Below are 18,380 nucleotides of genomic sequence, written 5' to 3'. Positions count from 1 at the left end.
AAGGATCCAGCAAAGATGGCTGTCGGTCTTATTACAACGCGAAGTCAACGTCATGCCAGTGGACAAGTGGATCAAATTCAAACAAACATCTCGCGAACGTCTCTTCGCATTCCAACAGTTTTGCTTACTGTGCCTACATAACTACCGTCCTATTACCTCCAACTACAACTCCTACTTTTACAGTCCGAGGTATTTGTCTCCCTAGCCAACTTCTACGCCATCGCCGAAACAGTATGGCTTGCAACGGAGAGGGATCTGGGTAGATGACGAGGTTAAGGTGACGTTAGAGGGAGTTGGGAGTTTTAGGAGGTGACGTGGAGGACACCAAACAGTCTCCGATTTGGAATTTCCGCGCGTCCGCCAGGACGACACTTGCCCTGTTTACCCAATCTCCATAAGATGTTTCGACCAACCTGTCGAAACGGATCGACACCCTGAACCACAAGCGAGAGGCCCACAACCACCTCGGAGGAAATCCGGTGACTCTTCCCCAATGGTACGAAAGGCGACTTGGTGAGGCTTGCAGAAGAAATGCGATGGGTATTCTTCAGTCTTGATACATTAGGTCAAGAGCCAGCTGTTGGTCGATTCGTTAGCGACAAGATCAGCATCAGAAAGAGGCGTAAATTTACCGGAAACTCCACGGACGCTCGAGCGAGCTGATCTCCAGCCAGTTCCCCGGAGATGCTGCACATTCCGCGTGGAGGATCTAGGCTCAGTGGGTTTTCACAGATGGCGCCAGGCGGACAATCTAAGCCGATGTCATGAGACGCATGACTCGAACATAAGGCGCCGTTTGACAGGACCCCGCCCTGTCCGGAGAAGTTGGACCCCTGCGCATGTGCACCCTGCACAAGAGAATTTGGAGATGGGTTTCACCAAGACGCCATGCATGTTCGACGATATTGGACCGGTCGCTCATGATCTAGGACCAATCTAACTGATGAGGCTGAGATATAGGGAACAAAGTTACTGAACCCGTCCTCCAGCAACTTTCAACCCAACTCGAAAGCCAACGAAGGCCCACCGCCAGGACTGAATGTGAAGAGATGGCTCCAGCGTATAGACGGCAATCCCAGTGAGTTATGATGAAGCACGACGATGATTCCACAGCAGAAAAGCAGGTCCCAGTAGCCATCCCATCCTTCAAAACAACAATGAATCCAAGTTGAAGGAGGAACGAATCTAAAGGCTGGATCCTCACGCCAGAGAGCTCCGAGGGTGAGAAGTCTCTAGATGGCGGTCCTATTGAATTGGGGGTATGTGGGATGCTGCAGGTTTCATCCGAGGTGTGGATGGCAAGATGGAAGATGATGGCGATGGGTTTCTATTGTCGTTGACACTTCTTCATCCGAAAGAATGGAGCAACCTGTACTTTGGGTCCTTGTAGTTGCCGCTTAGACACACGGCAAACAACTGGCAGAACGCGATGTTGGTGAGGAGTGGACGCAGAGGGTTGGGACGTTCCGGGGTGATGAGCGGAGGTTCTGAGGGTGTGTTGATAGTGGGTGGGGTGGAGGATCGCGTATAGGAATGAAGTTTTTGGGAAGCTGTTCGGGATCGACACCCCGAAACGTATGCGCGGAAATGGCAGGAGACGACAACAGCGGAGGAAACCCAGAGGGTACCCCCCAAGAAGCCGACTGGGGCCTGCAGAGAATGCGACAGATGCTCTTCGGATATAATACAAGAGCCAGCTGTCGGTCGATTCATTAACCACCAGACTAACATGAAAAGGAGGTGCATACTCACTGGAACCTCCATGTAATGGGCTAATTTCCAGCCACTCTCCGCAAGCCGTTGACGTTCCGCGTAAAAGGAACTGGGTTCAACGAGCCGAACACCTTCAAAGATCGCGGATGCTTTGGGTTGTTTTCAAGGCAACCTAACGACGATGGAAGGGTGTTCCAAAGGTGACGTTCGCCTGGCCTGGCGAAGATTTTGAAAGCATGATTGAGAGAGAAGAACAGACTGCTGGGAAAAGTGGGTGAGTTGAGCTCGTCGAAGTCAGAAGGAGGGCGCAAAAGAGGGGGGGAAGGGAAGAAGGAAGAGTACAAGTGAATTAAAGAAATGGGAGGGCAAATCCAGGTAAAGGAATCGCAAACGAAAGTGAAAGTGCAGTAGGACGACGGGGTTAGTCGAAGACGAAAGCGTAAGAAACGCGGAGAAGGGACCAAAACTGAGATCGAGGAGGTCGAAAACGAAAAGGACACCCACCTGCGCGAAATCTGAAAGCGCATAGAGTCGATCTTGAGCTTAAGCATCGGAATCCAAAGTTAGGCCGACTGGATAAGGATGTCGAACAAGCGTGACGTTGGCCATTGTGCATCTTCCGCTTCCGAAATCGAGATCGTTGCAGAAGCCCACTCCCAGTCGGCAATCCACTCGACCCACCAGCACTCCCCTCAACGTTATCCTACTTCCTCAACACCACGAAATAAACAGCAAGAACCCGATGGTAAAGATCGCACGCAAGACGCCTAGCAGAACTTGGGTCCGCTGTTTACTCGCTTTCATTTGAAATTTGGGCAGGGTCAGTTCTTCGGCTGGTGAGTCACCCAAAACCTCCTTATCCTCAGGCTCCACCCCCGCCACGCTACCTGCAGCCAACGCAAGTGGTTGTTCCTCATTCGAGGTAGTATTATTCGTCGCACCCAGGGCTTTTGAAGAGTACGCAGTAAGAGACGAGCGCTCTGAAAGGAAGGCGGTGTAGAGCCTGGAAAGCAATCGGACCGGCGGAAGGGGGTAAGTCGCCTGATCGAGGAACATATGAGTTGTCTGCGGTTCGGTCAACGATGCGCCTTGTGGGAGGTGGCGAAAAGTTGTGATGATTGGCGCTGAAAGAAGGTCGATGAACCCGGGTGGTAGGAGCGCCGGCTGGTCTGTGGCTGATGGGTGGTGTTGGCCTCGCAAGTGGATGGTAGTGATGAGTGTTCGACAGGAGAGTGGTGGGTCCTCTGCTTGCACAACGGGGACGATGTACAAGGATGGTTACGTCGCAAATCTGTGGCATGTCGTCCTCCCGATCGCCAAGGCCTCCCCGAAAACACGGCAGGAATGGCACGGCATCAAATGGCGAACACGAGTTGGGGAGACGTGAGGTAACGTCGAACAATCTGCTTCGGATATGCAGGGCTGGAAGGAATATAAAAGCCCAGGTGTATGGAGCGGGGTATTGCGGGTGAAAGATGGCAGCACTGCTGTGGGGTTTCGTAGCTTTCGGGTGAGGTGATCCTGCACATTGTAATGGCCATACTTGGAGGCCCAACTAACCGCCACGTAGCAGCACGTTGCGGGGCTTCAAAGAACTAACATCAGAAGGCGAAACTAGGGGCAGGGATGGCAAACGCACCTCAGTTATCCCCCAGCTTCAGCTATCAAATCTCCTCAGGCGAACCCGGAAAGGCGAAAGGATCGCCAAATCATCGTACTGTGAGGTCTTGAGGGGGCGGAGCCAATGAAAGCGATAGCTGGCGGCCCTGTAGACCGCGCGACGTGTTGTATGTGTTGGTCGAGGACGAGCCCATGATGATGGTCAAGATCAAACCTGGATCAAATTTGTAAACATGACAGCCTCACACGTCGGATGTTCTTTCGTTCGTTGCGAAAAAGGCTCGCTTTGGAATTTGTGCTCATTATGAGCTGCTGCTCTAGGATGTCGGCTTTTCTGGCCTACGCGATGGCCCTTTTGTCTGGTGCACTAGGTATTTTTGCGAGGGTCAGGAGTCGTTTCTACGGCGGCTCATACCAATATACGATCCAGTAATGTATTTTTTGTCCCTCTGCCAATTGAACTCTTATCAATCCTTTCGTTCGTCGTCAGATTTCAGTGTTGTCCCTATAAAATGAAGCCCAGAACGCATGACTTCCTCGCCCCAACGCCATATTCGTAAAGGACTTCTACCACCCGTGACGACTTCCCTGTCTACGCACGACCTTCAAATACGTATTCTATAAGGCTTCAATTTCGTTGGAGCTCAGCCGCCCACTTCTGCTGCACTTCCGTCTCTTAAAAACCCAGGGATTGGCATAAGAACGGTAAAGTGTTCTTTGCTGTTCGCTATCCGTTCTGCTCATTATTATGACACCTAAGATTAGGTCCTTTGAGATATCGCAAACCGTGCATCATGCTCTTACTCATGATCGACGGGAAGTTGGAGGGGGACTCGTCATCATGCTGGTGGCGATCATTTGATGACATCTACAAATTCCCGATGTTTTCACGGCCTCTCTCTACATAAAATGCAATCCGGATAACCTAGGCATTGAAAGGACGAAGGTGGGCGGTACGAGGTAACATCCGAGCGCCATGGCGGAGAATGATGACCTCCAACCACGCAACGGTACTGTCAACTTCAAACCCCATTCAACAAACCTCAAGGTGTAGCAGGTGCAGCGGATGATTGTGGATGACCGTTGAACCCCTGCTATCAAGTGAGTACTCCGCCTTTTATCATTCCAAGATGTTGTAGACGTATTGCTGAATCGGGCGTCAACGTAAAGATGTCACGGCGCGAGTTTGGTGTTTCTTCATTCAATCCTGAGCTCTCGCTGATGCTCTTTTCGGCCAACTTTGTTTGAGACTGGAACCCGCCTGGCGGCGTGATGTTGCCGACCGATGGCAGGATCACTTCGTCATTCATTGCCAGAGGTTGATGGCTGAACCGTGAACGAGCCAAACGTCGTCAGAAATTGTTGATGGCTTCCGGCGAATATAGACTCCATGGAGGCTCGCCGTAGGGAGGTTGCGGTGTGGCCGGCCTGAGTATACTAGACTGAGCACGGTGACCGCCATTGCAATCATCAATTCTTTTGAAACTCACATCGTTAATATTACGAGATACATAAAGCATGTTGCTCGGTGGAGTTTCGTGCAGCAGAAAGTCGAAGCGGTTGTACTTTGCGTCTCAGTTGTTCTTCATCCCGATTGCGAAACAGAGTTGGTCGAGTGTAGAGTGTAAACGGCTCAAACGCCGCAGTGCTCCGGTAGGATTAAGTGAGGGTTTAGGTGATGAAGCAAGATCATGAGCGATCGATGAGCTCTCCTCCCAGGACCGCCCTCTATAAAATACCTTCGTCTATAATAGGTAACAAGTTGAACTTGAGAGAGAAGCGCTTCCGGCGCCTCTCGAGTGGGCTCACATGATGACCTGCCCTGATCATGAGGCAATGCAACCGCAACCGCATCTCGGCGCCTCTCGTCTTTCTCATCAACCACCATCACCATGAACGTGAACATCGCTAGCAGCACCAACAGCACCGACAATATGTTTGGATTGGATCCCGGAGCGGGCGACTTTCTGCGAGATTGCGGCAGAGGTGGTCTTCAGGCGCTCGAGATTGTCGCTATGTCTGAGAATGTTTTTTCGCCGAGTTTGAAGGCGGCTGTTACCGACACCTTGGCCATCGTTGATATCACGAAGGTTTGTAGTGCTGCTCGACACGATCTGCTGCATCTATCTAATGGTTAGAAATAGAAATTTAATACCAATAAGAAAGCCTGGGCCGAGCTCTCGGAGAACCTCATCGCGCAGGTCGAGGAGATTATTCAGCGTACCTGTCATTATGGGAAGGATCACGTTCCGCGTGCTTGGCAATCAAGTCTTGAGCATCTTAATGGGTGCGTGATTTGACAGATCTCTTGCTGATACCATTTGAAACTGGGAAACTCATCAGAGTTTTGAACTATTTAAAAGAAAGAGTCGCAAATGTTCAACATTGCAGCCAGTCGAGGAGACTTCCCAGTTTTTTGGAGGATATGGCATACATTGAGGAGTTTAAAAGGAAGTTGAATGAAGCCATGGGTGCTTTCAATGTATGTAAATTGTTCCTATCACTTGGTTGACTCACTATTGCCCAAGGTTCAGACATCTCAGATAATTGAAGAAAATTCAAACAGACTTGTATGTCAAATTATCTACTTTTTTACTCCACCATAATTTTTTGAAACTTACACAGGGATTTATACCAGCACAGAGACTGAGGCTACAGTAGCCAAACAATCTAGTGAGCTGATTACCCTTCTAATCTTCTTTTTGATGATTCTACATATACCCCTTTCCCAGTGCATCAAGTAAATATTTTGGCAGGAGCACAGGATATTCAAATGGACAATGCTGTAATTATTGCTGCAAATACTGTGAGTGAAGATGTTCATATGGAGATTCATGCTAATGTGCATATGCAGGTCAACTACAATAATGATGGGGAAATTGCATGCAAAATCAATGAGAGGATGGAAGAATCAAAGGTAAGTTATGTCAACTAATTTCTTCACAACTGATATTGAATGTACTACTAGAAAAATGAATGGTTGAAAGAATTGAAGGCTCCATCACATAAGCAAAGGGAGACATGCATGCCTGGCACTTGTATAAATGTGCTCAGAGACATTGAGGCATGGCTTCATGATCTTAACATGCCAAATATTCTCTGGCTATCTGGAAGTCCTGGTTCTGGAAAGACAACAATTGCTTCAACTGTTGTTGCTGACTTTGAATCTTTCTCTGGGCAATTCTTCTTTCACCATGATCAGGCTGAGTTTTGTGATCCAGATAATCTGTGGAGGCATCTTGCTTTGGATCTTGCACTAGGAAACAATGCTCTAGGGAAATCTATCGCTAAGGCATTAGAGACTCAGAAAGCTAACATCAGAGGTCTTGATATTTCTATGCAATTTGAGCATCTCATTGTTAAACCAGTTCAAGAGCTGTTTCAAGATACTGCAACACCACTTCTTATTGTTATTGATGCTCTTGATGAATGTGACCAGTATGAGAAGCTTTTACCTTCATTGAAGTCCTGGTCCTTGCTGCTTCCCAAGTGTTTGAAACTTTTGATCACAAGTCGTCACTATCTTGATATTCAGAGAACACTGGATTCTGTTAGCCAGCATATCAATCTTCATACTGGGGATCAAGTTTCTAATCAGACCTCTCATGATCTTGAGCTTTACTTCACTATGAGATTCTTCGATATGACTAGATTGCAAACATCACTGCATTTGGACTGGCCTGGTCCGGATAAAATTTCTTTTCTTGTAAGGAAGGCTGCTGGCCTCTATATCTGGGCTAAATCTGCAATGGACTTTATTTTGCACAGAGGTGGTGACACTGAAGAAAGGTTGAATGTCATTTGCTCTAACTCTGGGGAAGGCATTGATGCTATTGACACCTTGTACCAGCACATTGTTTCTGTGGCTTTTCAGGGGTTAAGAGAAGCAGAAAAAAAATCCTTATCATCAGTTTTAGGAGCAATTGTCATTGCAAAGAACCCACTACGTGCAAGTGATCTTGAACAGCTTTTGGGAGTTCGAGGTGCATTGTCAATAGTTAGCCAACTCAGCCCAGTAATGTTAACCAGTGAGACTGGCCATTTGCATATCTGTCATCAGTCATTTACAGATTTTCTGCTTGACCAAAAGCGCTCTGAGGCTTTTTGGGTTGATTCTCAGAAGCAAAGTCTCTGTCTTGCTGAGTCTTGTCTTCAATTTATGAATGCAGAACTCAGGTTTAACTTCTTTGATCTTCAAACATCACATATTCTAAATAAAGACATTCCTGAGCTGCAGGATCATGTTGGAAATGTGAAATCTACTGCCCTAAATCATGCAAGCTACTTCTGGGCAATCTATCTGCAAAGGTATTCTGATAAGACTTTAGAAGAGGAGATAATGGTTCAGATGGAGAAATTTTTGATGAACCACCTTTTACATTGGCTAGAAATTATGAGTATAATGGGTGCTATAAATCATGCTGCTCAGTCATTGTTGTTGGCTGAAAATTGGTGCAGAGTAAGTCTCTTGAAAAATATGCTTCCTTGATACTGACATGAAAAAATCAAATGTAGGTACTAAAGCCTAGTATGTCAGAGTTTGCAAGTGATGCAAACCAATTTATAATGACATTCTTTGAGCCAATATCTGATGCAGCACCACATATTTACATCTCAGCACTGCCATTTGCACCACAACATTCTAAAATATCACTTCATTTCAGAAAATATTTTAGGAAGACTCTGACAATTGAGGATGGTCAGATGAAGCAGTGGCCAGACAGGTGCCTTATAAGAATAAAGACTAGTCATAGCTCACTTGCATATTCACCTGATGGCAGGTGCATTGTCTCTGGATATTTAGGAGCCATTCATGTCTGGGATGCTCTCACAGGCCATAATATCATGAATTTTCAAGACTATGCTCACTATGCAAGTTCAGTTGCATATTCTCCTGATGGGAAGTACATTGTCTCTGGATCTGCTTATGGGACACTCAGAGTGTGGGATGCTCTGAGTGGCCTGTGTATCATGAATCCTCTCAGAAAACATGATGGTTGTGTTACATCAGTTGCATTTTCTCCAGATGGTGTGCACATTGTCTCTGGATCTGCAGATAAGACAATCAGACTCTGGAATACTCTGACAGGTGAGGGTGCCATGGATCCTCTAAAAGACCATGGAGGTGGTGTTAATTCAGTTGCATATTCTCCAAGTGGCAGGCATATCATTTCAGGATCTGATGATTGTACAGTCAGGATCTGGGATGCAGGAACAAGTCAATGTGTGATGGATCCACTCATTGGCCATAATACAGGCATTCTTTCAGTTGCAGTTTCTCCTGATGGAAGGAACATTGTTTCTGGATCCTATGATTCTACAATCATGGTCTGGGATGCTCTATCTGGTCAGAGTCTAATGGTTCTTTTTAGAGGCTCTGATGCCATTGCAACAGTGGCTTTTTCTCCTGATGGCAAGCACATTCTGTGTGCAACATCAAACTACATAATTAGATTCTGGAATGCTTTGACAAGTCACTGCATGTTAAGTCCTCTTGAAGACGATGAGGGCTCAGTTTTTCCAGTGGCATTTTCACCCAATGGCAAGCATATTATTTCTGGATGTGGGGGCAATACAATCAAAGTTTGGGATGCTCTGGCAGGCCACACTGAGGTAGATCATGTAAGAGGCCATGATGAGAATATATTATCAGTTGCATTTTCGCCTAATGGCAAACATATTGTCTCTGGGTCAACTGATGCAACACTCAGAGTGTGGGATGCTCTTACAGGTCTAAGTGTCATTGGTCCACTTAGAGGTCATGATGAGGTGGTTACATCAGTTGCAGTTTCTCCTGATGGCAGATACATTGCTTCTGGATCTAATGATTGCACAGTCAGAGTCTGGGATGCTTTAACAGGTCAGAGTGTCATACATCCTCTGACAGGCCATGATTGTGCAATTATGTCAGTTGCATTTTCTCCTGATGGTAGATACATTGCATCTGGATCTTGGGATATGACAGTCAGAATCTGGAATGCACTGACAGGGCAGAGTGTGTTGGATCCTTTCATAGGTCACACTGATTGTATTCAGTCAGTTTCTTTTTCTCCAGATGGCAGATTCATCATCTCTGGGTCTGAAGACAGAACAATCAGAGCATGGGATGCCCTGACAGGTCAAAGTATAATGAATCCTCTTCAAGGTCATAAGCATGCTGTTCTGTCTGTTGCCTTTTCTCCTGATGGAAGGTATATTGTGTCTGGATCTCATGATAAAACTGTCAGAGTGTGGGATTTTCACACAGGTCAAAGTGTGATGACTCTTCTCATGGGGCATGATTTTCATGTCACTTCAGTTGCATTCTCTCCTGATGGGAGGTACATTGTTTCTGGTTCTAATGACAAAACAATTAGACTCTGGGATGCTGTAACTGGTCGCAGTTTGGGAGAGCCATTCAAAGGCCATTATAAAGGTGTTCGATCAGTTGTATTCTCCCCTGATGGTAGGCATATTGCTTCTGGCTCTTCAGACAATACTATCAGGCTCTGGGATGCTCATGCAGCCTGTATAGACTTAAATCACTTAGCTCCTTCAGTTGCATTGTCATCCACATTCTTGCCATCTGGAGTCAGAATCAATGTTAATGACACTGATACCCATCATGGTGTATCCCACATTTTCAAGAGAAAACCTGTTAGTTTTTATCCCTCTAAGGTACATACACATACAGTTAGCAATTGGATGATAGGAGAAGATTCCAAGTCATATATCTTCTGGGTTCCACCAAGAAATAAGCATGATTTACTCTTTCCAAGAACAGTCAAGGTACTGGGCACCACTCCGACTATACTTGATTTTAGTAACTTTGTCCATGGTACAAATTGGAGTCAATGTTATTCACCAGACTTATAATAGGATTCAATGCAGATGCTGGTTCATGGCTTATTTGAACAATCTTTCATGTGTTGGTAGAACATTCTTTGAGAGACTGTTGAGATGATTTTTTCTTTTTCTCTTTTCTTTTCATCATTAGGGGCAACAATATTCTCTGGTTTTGAGTCCCTTTTGTATATGGTTCCTAAGTTACTTCTATGTTTCAATGTAGTATCAATGATGTACAATACTACAAGCTCTCTCCCCCTCAAAAAAAAAAAAAAGAATGCACATATAATGACTTTATGCAAAGAGTGAGCCAAAACCCTTTGGTACGTACCAAGATGTAATCAATTCCACTTTGATGTAATCATTCAGGATGACTGACAGTACAAGTTTAACTTCCCAGGTATTCTACCTTTTGTCTTAGAGAGAGGGATTGTTTATATTCATTTTGTAAGTAAGTATAGGCACTTGATATCCATCCCTCCATAGTCCAAGTAACCTCATTATGTATAAACAGCATCAGCAATAAATAAGATAAATCCTATCCCTCAAATCCGACACTTCAGCTCCCCACTAACCATCACAATCACAGCACCCAAACACCACCCCAACTCCATCCCCCCAATCTTCTTCCCAATAGGAGGACTTTACCATTTGGGAAGGAGGAGAGGAAGGATGGTTGGTAGATGCCGTTGAAGGAGCATGGCTTGAGTTTGCATATTCTGTGTGTGCATGTGTATTACACCACAAAACGGTCAGAATGCAGGTGTGATACTTCAAGCAAAGGTAGAGAGTATGTTAGGTGATCGGATATATAAGCTATAGAAAATGTATTCCGTTGATGTCCCAAGTCAGAATGGCAGTTTGATGTCAATGTGTAAGCTCAAAGTGACGTCCACCTTGACCACTTCAACTACGCTGCTGCCACATGTCAATCCAACCAGTGGCCCAACATCTTACTTGTGTTGACCCCTCGCATATTTCAGCTTTTGATGGAGTTGTGGCCTCAACATTGCCAGGATGCTTTATAAAGGCTTTGCGATGTCATGACCTCTGCACCATGCCCAACACATCCAATGACTACTCGCCTCAGCCCCAAATCAGTAGCCCTGGTCACATAACTTGGGTTATTCACCCTTCTTCCGGCCCAATTGTAAGCTCGCTTACAATGTTCTAAGTTGATTACTCACTGAAATATCACAGATGTTGAACCTCAATGTATGCTTGACCTGTGCATCAACACACCACAACCTGGGCCTTCCAGATATCCTCCCTTTGACTCTGGCACAACTTCCTCTAGAGAGCACTGTTGCTCCTATTGATTCCAACTCAGAAACAGAGCCCGATTCTGCTGCCGAGGACTTGATTCCTGTTGCCAAACCAACGTTACCAGCCTCCGATTCTGCAACGGAGACAGACTCTGGTGCTGAGGACTATGTGCCCATTGTCAAGAAGGAGCCTGATGTCAATCAGAACTCGAAAAATACCATGGTGGTGACTGATTTCCTTCAACTTCTTTATTCATCCTAATCTCTTCAAGTAGCTCACAACAGATTTAAAGCGCCGAAGAGATTTTTCAGTGAACCTGGATGAAGGTGGTATACAGGCACCCAAGCGCAGTTGCAGAAGCTTTATTCACTAAACATGTACTTGTTTTTCAAGTATCTAATAACTGTCGTCGTTTTCTCTGCCCTGTCAAAATCCCAGCCACACTTTCAACATCCTCATCTGGTAAATCCTCGGATTCGGGTTCAGGGTCTGAATGAGCATTGTTGGGATTAAGTGCTTCTTTCTTGGCTTTTTTAGTGGCCAGTGTTGCCTTGCACTTTTGTTGGGTGGTTTTTCTGTCTGAGAAATGCATAGACATGTGGCAACATCATAGTGGTGGGCCCTCTGACCTTCGTAAAGTGGTTTGGGTCTTGTAAGAACACATGGAAGAGCTTGACGGAGCATATTTGCATTGTGGAGAGCATAGGTGCAGATGAGAAAATGGTTGTTGTCAGCATGTGAAATGAGTTTGTTCATCTGCGATGTTAGTTCGTGTTCTTGTCTCTGAGCCTGGAGTGTGGTTGCCTGACATCTTGAAAGTCGGCAATCATGTTGTACCGAGAACACAAATTGGATCGACTAGATATTTTCAAAATCTGAGTACAGAAATAAGTTGTATATGATAAGTCTTACTTGAGTAGAAATAACACTGTGCATTGGGCCATCTGGAGGTCAAGATAAAACTGGCGAATTGAAGGCTGGGTGTAGTTCACTGCCGATGTTGAAGAGCTCTAGTGTGACCAAACCCTGTGCTGAGGATGTACCTATATCAACTGTTATAATTTCGCATATTCGGCCAATAATGAGTTTCTCCTGTAGTTCTGTTATAGAGTTTTTTCATGGGAGAACAATAAGTAATATCATACCTGATTATCTCTTGCAAAAACCCATGAGAGAATCGAGCACTGATCACCAGATTGGGCAATAAGAGAAAGACCTTGGCGCCAGAGTGAATCTGGCAAGATGGTGGATGTTACGCCACTGCAGAAATTAGACGCCTTCATCTCAGTCCACAGTATTGGAGGCGATTTCCTTTTTCCTTCACAGCAAACAGATCCTTGATGCGAATAAGAGAAAGAATGCCCTCATAAATATATTTTACATACCTGGAACAATTTTCAAGGGAGGTACCCACCCAAGATGCCATTGAATGATGGGATCCTTTTGTAAAACCATCCGCACACTTTCACCAGCCTGGACCCACACACCATCTTGCTTCCAATACCCACCACTGAGAATATGCTTGAGGCGATCCATTGATGCAAACTTGCAAGAAATATCACAACTAGGAGCTTGGTGGTTACTGAGTATGGAGCATAAGCGAAAAATTGCATTAAAGCATTCAAAAACCTCGGTGGAATTTCGAATCGCAGGACCGTAGCGTAAGATGTCTTCAATAATATGGGGTAAAATGTGGAGTTTCATTTTGATGGTAATTTTTGCAGGATCGCCATCGCCAAAGGCATCCAGAACATTTCCGATAAGAATTTCAAGATCACTCTACCCAAAAATGTTGTTAAAACATCAAATGAAGTTATTGAGGGATTTACGCACCAGAATTGCTTCATATCATCAATTTCATGTACCCAAAGAAGAGCCCCGAGCTCGGCAACAGCCTTCACGAGGGCAAATTGACTGGGTGAGGTAATGTTGTGGACATGAAATGGAATAGTTTGCATTAGTGTTTTGAAGTGCTTCCCGATGAGTGCATTCCGATATTGCATCATATATGCTGCTCGAATAGGGGGAACACTTAACCCATCAATATCTGTGGATTGAAGCCAAATGGTGAATAGATTCTGCTCCACTTCAGACCAGTTACTGTGGAGCATGTACCAAACATACTTAATGATTCCAAGGAGAATTGTATGGAGAATTTCAAATGGGGTATCTTGCAATGGATCAAGACCTGCGACCATATTCATCAAAAATGTTTGATAACGATGGGAATATTTTTCTTACCATGAATCTAGAGGATTGGATTAATCTTGTCACCAGGTTGCGCTTCAAACCAATCACGAAGCTCTTTGGCGATCTCATCTGCAGACTTTCCAGGATCAGATGCTTTCATTTGGTGCGATTTGGAAAGTAGTACTTCGATCCAGTGCTGCGCTACCTTGTCCTTAGTGCCGGTTGCTGTTTGCAACTCCAAAATGGGCTTTTCAACACCATACATTGTAAGATCTATTTGTTTTTCAAGTAGAGCACAAATGTTGTTTGCCGTGCACTTGATTCCCACCTATATATATATATAAAACACAAGGAGCCAGTACAAAAGTTTAGGAATGACACATCGAATCAGAAAACCCACATAATGAAGTGCATGATATCCCTCATTAGACTCGGTTAACTCACGTGGCCCTCCTGCAAGACATTTTCGACACGAACAGTTAGCATTACCCCCCATGTGTGAAGCTCCTTCAGACTGCTGCGGATTATCAGCGGGTAGTCCGGGGACCCGCAGAATAACACGGCAATTTCGTTTTGTCTCCGCATTATAACAGCAAACAGGGTCAGTGTGAGTAGCGCTGGGGCTTATCAACTCTTTAACCGAATATAAGCAACTATAACACTTACTTTATTTGATCCTTCAGGACAGAAAACTGTTCAGGAGATGTTGCGTGTGGAGATGTTGAGACAAATCGAACAAAAAACTCCTGTTGAAGTAGTTTCCTGGGGAGGTTGGAGTTCACAGAGTAGATATTGATGTGTTTGTTGTATTGCTTCGATTTGTTTCCCGAGACATCGTCAGCCCAGAGCGGAATCATCACGACAACAAGGTCATCGTCGCCTGCCAGCTCACGCAATTTGTTGGGCATTGTTGGAACTGGTGCCGTTTCCGCTGTCAAAAGAAAGTCAGGTAATTATGGAGTATCTTGGAGATATGAATATTCCATACAATTCCATCTGATTTCACCCCCGACCCGAGCAATCACATCTATGTAGTTATACCTGAACTGATTTGCAGGAATACTACGGAATGTTTCAGTTATCTTCCAACCGTTCTTAGCCAACAATAAGCATTGGTCCATATACATGAAGGTACAGAAACATACTGGAGTCATGAGAACATCGTTGGAATCAGCACATAATTCACCATTTCTTGTGATCCAATTTCTGGGAATAGCTAATGTACCGTCGTCGAGCTCCGAAATTTCATCAATGAAGAATTGTCGTAAACCTCAGGAGAACATAGTAGGCGTGAGTTCAGAGGGTTTGAACTCTCTCCAACGCTCTGCCTGCCAGACCTCTGAAATGGGACCAGTGGTCTCCTCTGGATACAGATGAAGGTGCTTGGCGATTTCCGGATTTGCAAAATCCTATGTTTATATTGCGGAATTTATTTGCTGTTGTTGTCTATGGCGCTTCACGTTCAACGTTCAAGGCAAGAGCAACCGTCCACATCCTCCTTGTCCCCCGCCAGCTTGGTCTCTGCCTTGACAATGCCACTGCTTGCAGTCCACATCCCCATGTCATTCCTCTCAAACAGGGCCTCTGATTTGCAAAAGGCCACCATCTGGTGCGTATAAGATCCCTCGAGTCGCCCACAACCTCACTCATCTGCACAGATCTTCAACATGTCCGATACCTCTGCTAGTCAATCATCCGCGGAAATCGACCCCATGCTCGACTTCCTTCAAAGCTTCAATGCGACCACGTCCTCAAGCCCTGGTGCCACAGGCTTGCTCGCCGACCATGATGAACTACGCAGGGACGACGATTTTGAAGATGACTCACCCCTCTCTCATCTTTCACATGCGGCGGCTGGTGTTCCTTACACCCCTTTTCAACATTTCGGTCAGATTATGAAGGCTAAGAAGTCATTCAACGCGCAAACCGCAGCTGAGTTTGACGCATTCTGTTCGGTATGCCACTTCAACAGTCATTTTGGGATGAAAGTGACTTTCTCTTAGCTCGTGTCTCCGGACGATCGTGCTATTATGCTCTTTGCAACAATCCTCGAGACCCGAGACCTGATCTTGGCCAACAAGAAGGCTGATAAGTGGGTGATCAGTAGTGAACTCAAGGTATGTCAAGCCTTATCCTCAGCTCTTTTTGTAATGATTCATCGCACAGGAGAGCGCTCGTATATACTCTCGGGCATTTATCCTCTCACCCACCACAGTGGCTTACCGTGGCGATGCACCCAAGCACATAATGGTGAGTCTATGTGGTTCCACTTTGCCATGTCTGATGATCTTCAGGCGGCGATGCGCTCGCTCAACGTCGGTGACATGCCCCCCGATAAGGAGGTTGCGAGGCTTGACCTGCTGCGCAAACTAATAGTGAAGTTCCTCACTGATTGCCACAACGCTTTGAAAGAAAAGGTAATATGACGATGAAGCTCACTGATGCAGCGCTCATCACTGGTTTCAGATCAAGAACTCCCTCGCTGTTGACTCACCAATGCGCAATATTGCCGACCTTACCCACGCTGTGATCAGCAACACACCCATTCAACCAACGTTACAACACTACATGCGGATGGCTTTTTTGGTTCGTCTAGCTTCTCCATCATGCGCTGATGCTTCCTCACACTCTTTTCTAGCGTTGGTACTATGTCAAGTATGCCAATAAAGTTCAGGATGATGGATGGTGGCTGAAGGTCGATGAAAGTCTGGAAAATTTTTGCACCGAGTTGAAGGATGAACTCAAGATCTCGCAGTAAGTCACCCCTTTTTGGTGCGGAATCATTTCCTGACCAGATCCTATTAGAGCTTTCAACAGTCTTTACCAGAAAGACAAACTGGAGTACGGGGATCCTGCCGACAGCAGCCATCAAGTCACCGAGCCGAAGGATGTTGTTTCATGGCAGAGCACCGTCAACGATCAGGCAGCTCAAATTCAAGGAAAGACCAAGAAGCGTAGGCGCAACGTTGATTAATCGGAAACATTTATGCCGTGTATACACTTTGTATCGCCTGTTATAGCTACTCGATTGACATCTTTATAATCACTTTTGGTTTTCATTTTCATCGTTTGAATAGCAAAAATACTGTGACATGGTGATACTCCAGGATCTCGTTATTTTCACAATTCTTAAGGATTGTGGCTACGTTGTGAAGAATCTTTTGATTATAATTTGGCTGATATAACTCTGATGTTCAAGTCTGTATTATATCTAGCACACTTCCTGACCATATGAGGACACTCAATTATCTTGTTCCATCAATGTTGTCAATAGAAACGTCAAAAAAAGGTTCAGCTCTCAGAAAAATACAAATTTGAGTTAAGGCTTCGGTAAAATTTGACGTCTGACAAACGAGTCATCCACCCTCCTGACTTGGTGCTTTTTAGGCCCTCTCGCAAACCTCCAGCTGACATCCCTTTCGTTTTGTGGTGTAGTAGGGAGAAAGAAAAAGGAGAGGAAGAGAAGCGAACGTACGCGTCCTTTGCCAATACAAGTTGCACCACCCTATCACACGCCTCAAAAGACCCAATGTCCCCCCCATCCATCGTCACCTTCCTCTCCACACCTGTCACTTCATCCTTGACAGTCACAACCATCCGTGTACCCCTCGCAAGACACGGATTCCCCACCACCGCCTTCGGCTTCGTACCCTGCAACATCGACATGAAATCCGCCAATCTATGAACGTGTCTCCGTGCACGCATCAAACCAGACCCCAAGTATGAGTGTTGGTACAACACATGGTTCCGGCCGCCGAACTGCAGATCGTACTTATGTTCTCCGTCCTCGAGCTGCATATCCGACGAAGCGAGCACGGGTTCGAATACGATTTGCGTAGAAGCGCCACTGAGGTCGAGGACGGTGTAGGTGGGTGCATCAGGCGGCGTGGAAGCTTGATGGTACCCAAGAGATAGTTGGCCGTTATCCACGCGTATACGCCTTCGTCTTTGAAATCCATGATCACTACCCCATCTTTTTCCTGTGTTTGGAAGGGATAGGATGACCGAATCCTCCCTTCCACCGCCTCCAAAATATCAGCGCTCTGTGAGCCCCGTAACAAACGAAGTACAGCGGTAGCTTTGACGGCTACAGGTGTACCCGTGCAAAGCCTTAGGCACAACGCGGACAGCTTCGTCCAAGAGGACGTCTAGGCTCCGCGCAGCGCCCTCAATTCGTATTCAGGGGAAGGGCCGCAGTTGTTGATAATGTAGACATGGATTCTGGAGCCGGTTGGGCCCGCGTCGATCATTAGTGCGTATCGTACGAGGGTGCAGGAATTGGAAGACAAGGAGTGGGGGTGGCTACAGTGCGTCATCGATGAAGGCTTCTGGATCAGATTCGTACGAGCCTGGGTCTCTGTGGTGATTTTGGGGCAGGACGGGTAGATGTTGTTGTTGGTTTTGTTGTTGGAGTTGTGTTTTGGCGCTCTGACCCTTTGTCCGTAGTCTTTTCGTCAGTTTTCCAGAAGGAAAGACGGTGAAGCTTAACATTCACCTCTAACTCAGTGTTTCCATCCCCCCTTCAGAACGTATCCTCCCCCAACCCCCAAAGCCACGTCACCTCAACGAGAAACGCAGCGCACACCGCAAACTTCTTCCACGCCTACCTCTTCGTTCCATCAACTCTACTCGGCCCATGGCGCCTTATAGACGTTCGTAGTTGCTGCTCCAGGGACATAGAGTTGCCATTAGGTATCGTGACGGGAGGTGACGTTGCTGGTGGGAGTATTGAAAGTTGTGGCGCGAACGAATCCGATAGTGGTGAC

General features: G+C 46.0%; 7 protein-coding genes across 7 annotated transcripts; 3 read left to right on the top strand and 4 right to left on the bottom strand.

Moving 5' to 3' along the window:
• Positions 1-56: 56 nt before the first annotated feature.
• Positions 57-777, bottom strand: LACBIDRAFT_314577 (uncharacterized protein). Its single transcript, XM_001889072.1, has 2 exons — positions 633-777; positions 57-545 (listed from the first exon to the last, which is right to left on the bottom strand). The coding sequence occupies exons 1-2, from the start codon at positions 693-695 to the stop codon at positions 303-305; spliced, it is 306 nt and encodes a 101-aa protein (XP_001889107.1). The 5' UTR covers positions 696-777; the 3' UTR covers positions 57-302.
• A 2,291-nt stretch (positions 778-3,068) lies between these two features.
• On the bottom strand, positions 3,069-3,254 carry LACBIDRAFT_314576 (uncharacterized protein; the record flags this gene model as incomplete). Its single annotated transcript, XM_001889071.1, has 1 exon — positions 3,069-3,254. The coding sequence occupies one exon, from the start codon at positions 3,252-3,254 to the stop codon at positions 3,069-3,071; it is 186 nt and encodes a 61-aa protein (XP_001889106.1).
• Positions 3,255-5,225: 1,971 nt separating this feature from the next.
• Positions 5,226-10,188, top strand: LACBIDRAFT_314575 (uncharacterized protein; the record flags this gene model as incomplete). Its single annotated transcript, XM_001889107.1, has 9 exons — positions 5,226-5,423; positions 5,478-5,620; positions 5,677-5,815; positions 5,900-5,903; positions 5,959-6,006; positions 6,066-6,139; positions 6,188-6,250; positions 6,302-7,792; positions 7,849-10,188. 9 exons carry the CDS (start codon positions 5,226-5,228, stop codon positions 10,186-10,188), a joined length of 4,500 nt encoding a protein of 1,499 aa, XP_001889142.1.
• Positions 10,189-11,083: 895 nt separating this feature from the next.
• Positions 11,084-11,797, top strand: LACBIDRAFT_314574 (uncharacterized protein; the record flags this gene model as incomplete). The annotated part of the gene is made up of 3 exons (XM_001889106.1): positions 11,084-11,308; positions 11,359-11,649; positions 11,699-11,797. 3 exons carry the CDS (start codon positions 11,084-11,086, stop codon positions 11,795-11,797), a joined length of 615 nt encoding a protein of 204 aa, XP_001889141.1.
• A 1,256-nt stretch (positions 11,798-13,053) lies between these two features.
• On the bottom strand, positions 13,054-14,215 carry LACBIDRAFT_145058 (uncharacterized protein; the record flags this gene model as incomplete). The annotated part of the gene is made up of 5 exons (XM_001889070.1): positions 13,054-13,203; positions 13,254-13,612; positions 13,699-13,849; positions 13,932-13,942; positions 14,011-14,215. Coding segments are annotated over 5 exons (876 nt in total), but the record flags the coding sequence as incomplete, so codon positions are not given.
• Positions 14,216-15,184: 969 nt separating this feature from the next.
• On the top strand, positions 15,185-16,677 carry LACBIDRAFT_295822 (uncharacterized protein). Its single transcript, XM_001889105.1, has 8 exons — positions 15,185-15,223; positions 15,273-15,569; positions 15,618-15,731; positions 15,781-15,864; positions 15,909-16,031; positions 16,081-16,200; positions 16,253-16,368; positions 16,420-16,677. Exons 2-8 carry the CDS (start codon positions 15,282-15,284, stop codon positions 16,586-16,588), a joined length of 1,014 nt encoding a protein of 337 aa, XP_001889140.1. The 5' UTR covers positions 15,185-15,223; positions 15,273-15,281; the 3' UTR covers positions 16,589-16,677.
• A 256-nt stretch (positions 16,678-16,933) lies between these two features.
• Positions 16,934-17,930, bottom strand: LACBIDRAFT_314571 (uncharacterized protein; the record flags this gene model as incomplete). Its single annotated transcript, XM_001889069.1, has 4 exons — positions 16,934-17,030; positions 17,090-17,461; positions 17,509-17,724; positions 17,776-17,930. 4 exons carry the CDS (start codon positions 17,928-17,930, stop codon positions 16,934-16,936), a joined length of 840 nt encoding a protein of 279 aa, XP_001889104.1.
• Between the last annotated feature and the right edge of the window lie 450 nt (positions 17,931-18,380).

This window comes from Laccaria bicolor, genomic scaffold (genome assembly GCF_000143565.1).
Source record: "Laccaria bicolor S238N-H82 LACBIscaffold_62 genomic scaffold, whole genome shotgun sequence".
Taxonomy (NCBI): Eukaryota; Fungi; Basidiomycota; class Agaricomycetes; order Agaricales; family Hydnangiaceae; genus Laccaria; species Laccaria bicolor.
The sequence above is the reverse complement of the archived record's forward strand: the minus strand, read 5'-3'. Positions and strand labels throughout refer to the sequence as shown.

What these genes read in the sequence shown, in the direction of transcription:
- LACBIDRAFT_314577 (XM_001889072.1), bottom strand. Translation starts at nt 695, where the DNA reads ATGTGCAGCATCTCCGGGGAACTGGCTGGAGATCAGCTCGCTCGAGCG. An exon ending in GAGCGTCCGTGGAGTTTCCG is followed by an intron (nt 546 to 632) that starts GTAAATTTACGC and finishes TCAAGACTGAAG; the next exon opens with AATACCCATCGCATTTCTTC.
- LACBIDRAFT_295822 (XM_001889105.1), top strand. Translation starts at nt 15,282, where the DNA reads ATGTCCGATACCTCTGCTAGTCAATCATCCGCGGAAATCGACCCCATG. An exon ending in ACAACGCTTTGAAAGAAAAG is followed by an intron (nt 16,032 to 16,080) that starts GTAATATGACGA and finishes CACTGGTTTCAG; the next exon opens with ATCAAGAACTCCCTCGCTGT. An exon ending in ACATGCGGATGGCTTTTTTG is followed by an intron (nt 16,201 to 16,252) that starts GTTCGTCTAGCT and finishes ACTCTTTTCTAG; the next exon opens with CGTTGGTACTATGTCAAGTA.